Source organism: Protobothrops mucrosquamatus, unplaced genomic scaffold, assembly GCF_001527695.2.
Source record: "Protobothrops mucrosquamatus isolate PMUCROS unplaced genomic scaffold, P.Mucros_1.0 scaffold3248, whole genome shotgun sequence".
Taxonomy (NCBI): Eukaryota; Metazoa; Chordata; class Lepidosauria; order Squamata; family Viperidae; genus Protobothrops; species Protobothrops mucrosquamatus.
This window is the reverse complement of record NW_015389242.1, coordinates 58,697-66,549: the sequence shown is the minus strand read 5'-3', so window position 1 is coordinate 66,549 and position 7,853 is coordinate 58,697. Positions and strand designations below refer to the sequence as shown.

The window sequence follows — 7,853 nt, the reverse complement described above, 5'->3', positions numbered from 1 at the left end:
TGTAGGATGTTTTCTGCCCTGTCTACCTTCACTGTTGAACACAGGCACAGGCTGTTGGGGATGAGCCTGTATTCTATCTCAAACTGAAGCACAAATGGTTCCTGTTAATGTAGTAAATTGAACAATTATTAGAATAATGATGTGTCTGCGTAATTGCTAGAACAATGATGTAATGCATAATCACTGGGAAAATTCACTGGGAAAGTTCTGTGTCAGTAATATGTGGCGACCAAATGCGCTTTGCACATGAATACTTTGTATGTAGCAAAACCTTCCATTGTATGCCTGTGAGAAACGCTCCTAATGTATCACAGTGTATTACCATGTGTAGCCCTTTGTTCTTTAAGGAGGGTAGTATAAAAACTGAAGTCTAATCCCGCCCTCCTCGTTCAGAATTGCCTATCTCTAATATGCTCTGAACCTTGCGCAAATAAACTTCTCTGCTAAACCCCTCTGGAATTCGTAAGAGTTCTTTCGTTTTCCACAAGACTGTAGTCTTTCTTTCCTTCCATTTCCCCACCATCCAGTCAGAGCTGAAGAAGCTTCATGGATGAGAAGAGAAACGTCTTCAAAGAAAAACAAGAAAGTTCAGTTGCCTCCTGAAAAAAGCATCTTTGGGACACCCATCTGCTTCTTAAAGGCCTTTTCCCAGCCTAGCACTACGTCGAGAAAAAAAAGGGAGGGGGAGGGCGGTTCAGAAGACAAAACGGTCATGCGCAACCGCTGACTGGCAACGAAAGCCCCTCGCGCACATTGCTCCCACTCCGCCCCTCTCCTTTCATCGGTCTGCGATTTGCTTCCAACAGCGTCTTTTTCGTTTTTTTTCCGTTTTGGAGGGCGCTCGCGCCTCCTCCGTGGAAGCCAATGAGGAGAGCGGCGCGCTACCGGCATAATTTGCGCGCTCCGGAAGTAATTGTGCTGCTGCTGCTGCTGAGGAGAAGCGGAGTGGATATCGGTAACTGATATTGTTGCGCAGAGCCTGCTGGAAGCCCGGCGGCTGATCTCTTTTTGGTGTCTGTAGACGTAATGTCAAGTAAGCCAAAGTTTTTAGCTCGGAATTCCCCTCCTCTGTAATGTCGGAACCAATTCTGACTGATCCCAGGTGCTTCTGAAGGTCTGCATCCTGCGCTTTTCCCGCTTGATTTGCCCGAAGAGGAGCCTTAGAGGCCTGAGGTTGGAACACTTCCGGTTTGCCGTTTATCAGCTGTTAGTAAGGCGTTTTTTCTTATATTTTCGTGCCCGGGACCGATAATTCAACCAGACTCCTTGTCTTCCACTTAGCTATTCCTTAATATGGGAGGAGAGAAGGCAGATTAATGGATTGGGCACGATCTTTAATATCTTCGGACCAAAGATTAAAAGCGATCATCCACGTTCGCACTAAGGTCACGATCTCAAATCTGTTTGTCTTACATTTGTGTAAGGGGAGGAGAACAGGAAGTTTGGAAAAAAGTGGGGTGGACTTAATATATATGGGAATGGCCTCTTCAGTGAGAGAGAATATACATATTTAGAATAGAACAGAGCTGGAAGGGACCTTGGAGGTCTTCTAGCCCAGCCCCCTGGCTCAATCAGGAGAACCTTTCAGACAAGTGACTCTCTAGCTTATTCTTAGAAAACCTCCAGTGATGGAGCGCTCATGATTTCTGAAAGCAAGCTGTTCCATTGGTTAACTGTCCTCACTGTTAGGAAGTTTCTCCTTAATTCCAGGTTGCTTTGGAGAATAATTTCAACCCCTCTTCTTAGCCTCTCAAATACTGGAATACCCAGGAGTAGGCTTCATTAGACGATGTGTATGAAGTGAACGTTCCCAACTTTGTTATCAAGGTTGTCAAAGTTGTGTCAGCTTTATCTTTCAGGTAATGTGATGTTGTTTGGTACTGTAGAAGTGGATTTCTGGATAAGGCAAGGAGGCGGAGTAGATGATCTTGAATGTATCATAAAATTGGTGTATTTCTTAAAATATGTGTTATGGTTGGCAGTAGAAACAAAACTACAGTAGGATCCAATTTACACATAATTGTAGTGAACAATAATATTAATAGGATATTAAAACAGTAAGGAAAACTCTTGCATATTTTTAGGCACATGTTTCAAATGTGTATGGTGAGGAACCCAAATTATTTTTGTCTATTTTAAATTCTCTAAATATTTATAAACAGGTGGTAGATAACTCCATAATTTGTGCTAGTAAATAATATTCTTACCTACAGTATTTGGTCTATTGGACAGAAACAGTTTAGCTTTATTGTAATATATAAATGCTTATCTGTCTTCCATGTGTTTAAATGCTTATTTTATTTTTATCTTTGCATATTTTATCTCTTTATTTTAGCTATTTGTCCTGCTGCAATGGGTGAACCTCAGCAAGTGAGTGCCCTCCCTCCACCTCCAATGCAATATATTAAAGAATATACCGATGAAAACATTCGTAAAGGTTTAGCTCCTAAGCCTCCACCACCTATTAAAGATAGCTATATGATGTTTGGAAATCAGTTCCAATGTGATGATCTAATTATTCGACCATTAGAAAGTCAGGGTATTGAACGATTGCATCCCATGCAGTTTGACCATAAAAAGGAGCTAAGGAAACTTAATATGTCAATCCTGATCAACTTCTTAGATCTCTTGGATATATTAATAAGAAGCCCAGGCAGCATAAAAAGAGAAGAGAAACTGGAAGATTTAAAACTACTATTTGTTCATGTGCATCATCTTATAAATGAATATCGACCTCACCAAGCCAGAGAGACATTGAGAGTCATGATGGAAGTACAGAAACGTCAGCGTCTAGAAACTGCAGAAAGATTTCAGAAACATTTAGAACGAGTTGTGGAAATGATTCAGAATTGCTTGGCTTCTCTGCCAGAAGATTTACCTCATTCAGATGGAGGGATGAGAATAAAAACTGAACCAATGGACACTGAAGACACCATAAACTGTATTGGATCGAATGAACAGCAAAGAACAACCTCTAGCGTAAAAAAAGATCAGGTTTTGGATAAAGATGCTAATATGTGTAGCATTATTGATGAAATGACATGAAAACAGCTTTGGGATTTGTGATTTTCAGGGAATGCAACTGATGCTTAGGGAATTAGAATATGAAGTTTCTTTTCCTTTTGCTATTTAAGATTTAAAAGAAGATTTAAACAGTCATGGAACACAATCTGTACGAGTCAGTAAATACTAAAAAAATTACTTGTTTAGTTTTTGCATGTGTATCTATGCTTGACTTTAAAGAACATCAATGTTACCGATAGCTTTACCTGTATGTTAACTATGCAATTCATCAATTCATCAGTATCTAAATTCTGCTGATGGTCATTTATTGAAGTATGGGAGCTACTTTAAGGAATTTAAATACATGTGATTCTTTGTTTGGGTTAAATTAAAAGACATATGTTGTACCACAGCAACACTGTTATGTATACAGAGTGGAAGTGAAACATTAAATATTTTTTCTTGTTATGAATGTTTGTGAATTAAAGCAACTGCTTCTACAGATAGGGAAGCTTGGCGACTAACATTTATTAAAAAGAAAGAAATTCTAAACAATTCTCTGAGATAACTTTATCTTTAAAATATTTAACACAAGATTTGAGCCAAATTAGCCTTGTATTTTGCAGGATAAGCCTTATTACTTCCCTCCAATTAAAATGTAACTCAATTTTATTGGATTGTAAAACAGTTGTTCCTCAGAGCTTGACTGCTTCTTAATGCTGACTTAAGTATAATTGAACTACTGTGTTGAAATCTGTCTTTGTGTGTTTACTAAAGAACTGGAAGTATGTAAACATAGCATGGCCATAGTATGTATGTATTCAACATCATTTAAACCACATACTTAAAACACTTAAAACATTATTTCCTAATTTCTACACAATCAGGAAAACTTTTTATACAAGATAATTACAATTGTGGGCCAAGAAAAAATAATACTTGCAAGAACAAATACTAACATACATATCAAAGAACAAATTAAATTGTATGTTACAAGGTAATAATTTTTTTTTGTTCTTTAAAGATTGAATAATTCAATTTCCCTGTCATGCTCTTGTTTTCATGAGAATAAACATTTTCAGCTAGGAAACAGCCACAGTTATCTTCAGATCTTAAGGTATTTGAATAGGACCAGGGATACTCAAATTCATGAAACATCACTGAAGGACTGGAGTAATCACTATTTCAATGGTAAAATTATTTCACTGAGGGAAAATTAGAGTAGGGTCTGCTGTGTATACCACTTTGACATCCTAAAGGAAAGGTGGGCTACACATCTAATAAATAGTATAGAAACAGGAATTGGAATACTAAACTAACAATTAAGGATGGAAGGTAGTCCTGTGCTAGGGTGTTTTTTCTGAATGATACTGTGATATCTACACAGAAGCTTAAAACAGATATTCTGTTTTGGTTAACTGATAGATTGAAGTTGAGTATAGAAAGTAATTTTTCATAAGAAAAAATTGTCACCAGAAAAATGAAGGGTTGCTACTGAGCTGGTGCAGTCTTAAAAAAGAGATTGGGAAAACCTACTTCTAGAAAAAGAAATGGGAATGTGATGATTGGGGAACCATGATGGATTCTAGACCGCTCCTGTTGAAATTTGTTGGTTTTATGGGAAAATGATAGTTGGAAAATAAGACTAGGCAGTTTTGTATTGTTCCAGATCCTGGATGGTGGCTGCAAAACATTTGAAATCGTGGATGGCACAATTTGAAGAAATGCAGAAGAGGGGCTGCCAAAAGGAACAAATCTATTATCCAGTTCTATAAACCTATAAATCTATAAACCAAGTTCTACGAGCCAAAGACTAGACTGATGCCAGTCTGAGAAAGTTAACCTATTTCTTATTTCAGTGGAAAAGATTAGGACAGAGAAGTGGCAATACATACTGAGTTGATGTACTTGCTACCTATATAGCAAGATAGACTTGGCCAAAAGAAGTACAGTATCTATTATAATACCTATTATTTTTGTGCTGATTTTTAGTGATATTTTTTCCTATAATTTCCTTTAGATAAAATTATCCTTTAAATAATTTTTATTGTGCTAATTTGAGTTATCTCTAAATTAGAAAATACAGTTTGACTAAAAAAAGGAACAGTCATTAAAATTCACCTCAGGAATGCAATTATGTAACAAAATATTTGTCTATAAATTGTGTTTAGATATTGTATCCTAGTATTGCTAATGATAATTGATAGTGATGGTATTTTAGCTACTATCTTTGCAATGTTAAGGATTCATCTATACTTCATAATATGCATGACAAAAATTACACCCAAATTTATAAACAAAGGAGTCCAAGAAACCTGAATGGTTTTGCCTTGATGTTCCATTTTCATTTGGCATTTCAGATTTAGTAAACATTAATATGATTGTACAGTGAGCACCTAACCAAGATAGCTTTTTCTAATGTGTTTATTTTTGCTTTTAATAGTACCACACTGCTGAGAAGTGTGAGAGCCCACGTAAAGAGAAACAGAAACATAGCTCTGGATTTTTTAAAAAAAATTATAAACAGCTGTGGAATAAAACAGTTCTTTTTCTTGAAAACTGATGAAAATAATTTATGATGGGTGTTGAATAGATTTTATTTTTCTCTCCTAATTACTGTATGTGCAGCTTGTTTCTAGAAACACATGCAGTATGCTTAATATATAAATATACTTGGAGATTTAATGCCTCAGCAGGAGGCAGCACCAAGTTGTCTTTGGCTGAGTTCAAAGCCTAAGTAAGTTGAATGAACTCTCCGCAGTTGCATATAGATATTAAAAAGCACCAGATGTGGTGGTACCCATAAAAAAGGAACAACCTGGCCAATCTCCTTTCCCCTCTAACTTCACTTCCTAATTAAGAAAAAGTGGAACCACTGCAAAACAAATGTCCCCAACCATTGCAGACAGTTTAAAAGGATACCACAATTAATGGTATTGAACATCACTGAGGGGGTCTAAAAGAACTTAAAGAGTTGCATTCCCTCATAGGATGAATTTCCATCCTATGGCCAGGGTTCCACCCCCAGAGCATGGATACTGAAATCTGGTTCCATTAGTAGAGGAAATTCCACCACCAGTGGCACTAAGACATCCAAGCATATCAGAATGGCTACTGCTAGGCGTTTTACATATTAGCTGCATGAATCCCAAATGCATGCAGAGATGCATTTGCATTGAGACCCTCAGGAACAATAAGATGGAAAGCATCCTCCAACATCAAGAGGACTCATTCAGAGGAACTGCCAATAAAGAGTAATACTTTGAAAGTAAATGGCTTGAGTCTCAGAGTGAATATACAGAATAGGTGAGAGCCCAAAATTGTGCCTTCAACATGATATTGAGAACTGCAAAGTAGTTTACTTTGCTGCTATTATTGTTTCCTCTAGTGACTATCCAGAAGAAAGTTTTCTAGGTGATTAGAGGGCTGTTACAATCTGGCACAGTGATGGAAATGGGGGACAATGATGTAAGACTTGAAAGCAAAATCACAGGAGTTTTCTTAAAGCATGTGGTGCATACTGTATTGTAAAAGTTAAGGAATGGCATTCAGAAAACCATCAGCCTGGATATGTGAGACTGGTTACAGTTGCTACAGTCTAATGATGGGCACAAGGTTTTGGAAAATGTCTAGCTGACCACATGGATTCTTGACCCATCATGGCATGTGGGATCTAGATAAAGCAGAGGTCCCCAACCTTTTGGGCACTAGGGACCGGTTCTGTGGAGAGAGATTTTTCCATGGACTGGAGAGTGTGTGGTTTTGTGTGCTGCTTGCATCTCATGATGGGGCTTTGCTTGTTTATGCAGCACGGTTGCTGGCATGCCGCACATCGGTACTGGTCCACGGTTGAAGACCCCTGAGCTAAAGGAAATTAATTAGGCAATTAGTACATCTCTGACCCATGGGGATAGTGCCTTTAATCTGGACAACTGTTGTCTACTCCTTAAAAAGAAAAATGAAACTGCTGGCTTCAGTGCACCTAATAAATACTTAACTAATTCTTTTTTAAAAAAATATATTGTATTAGTTTTTTACATTAACAGTCTTTAGCGCTTCGTGAACAGTGTATTGTCTTGGTTCATATATTTAAAAACAATAATTAATTTCTAAAGTTAATCAATATGTTGGTTAATATATTTCCTTGATCCTCTCTGCTTCCAGTAATACTCTTTTTGTCTATAATTCTTAATACTTTCAATACATACTAAGTTGTGTATAAACATTTTTTTAGTATTTGTACATATAATAGTAACATCAACATATAACATCTTTTCTAATCAGCTTATATTTCAATTGTATTTATAGAAATCATCTTATTAGGTCGTTATATGTCCTGTTTTCAAGATTCTTATTGAAGCTTAATTTCCCCTCAGTATTCAAACCACTCTTATCAGTCATAATTATCTCAAGTTCATTACCTTTGAATATCCAAACTTTTCATTCAAATACACTGTCTCAATATTTTTACATTTCATATATTATAAAAGTATAACCGTATTCAAACAAGTGTTTAGTCATATAATATTCCATCTGATAAGTTGAATCACATCTCTTAACTCCAACTCTAATCTTCTTTTGCCAGTTCACTTTCCAAATCAGTAAGTTTAGCTTGCCAGGTTGTATTTTTGTAAATGATGTTGGGGATAGAAAAGACAAATTAGAGTATTGGTTTTTTTTTGTCTTCCACGCTTTAGTAATTCTCCTGGCAGCTCTTTAATCCCTTTTATTAAATCTTTTTTTTTGTCCTCAAGTTTATTTTGAAGTCCTGGAAGGTAAAACATCTTGTTTCCTTTGTTGTGGTAAAATTTTGTGGATTTTCTTTTGTTTGTGTTAGGTTATGGTTGTCT

At 36.5% G+C, this 7,853-nt stretch overlaps 1 protein-coding gene across 6 annotated transcripts; it reads left to right on the top strand.

Moving 5' to 3' along the window:
- The first annotated feature begins 935 nt into the window (after positions 1-935).
- Positions 936-3,792, top strand: MED7 (mediator complex subunit 7). Of its 6 annotated transcripts, none has more exons than XM_015826709.1 (2): positions 936-1,033; positions 2,336-3,792. In XM_015826709.1, exons 1-2 carry the CDS (start codon positions 1,027-1,029, stop codon positions 3,043-3,045), a joined length of 717 nt encoding a protein of 238 aa, XP_015682195.1. In that variant the 5' UTR covers positions 936-1,026; the 3' UTR covers positions 3,046-3,792. The 6 variants fall into 6 exon arrangements, with proteins under 6 accessions (XP_015682195.1, XP_015682198.1, XP_015682196.1 ...); XM_015826712.1 differs by having other exon boundaries at positions 936-1,173; XM_015826710.1 differs by having other exon boundaries at positions 936-1,206.
- Positions 3,793-7,853: the final 4,061 nt, after the last annotated feature.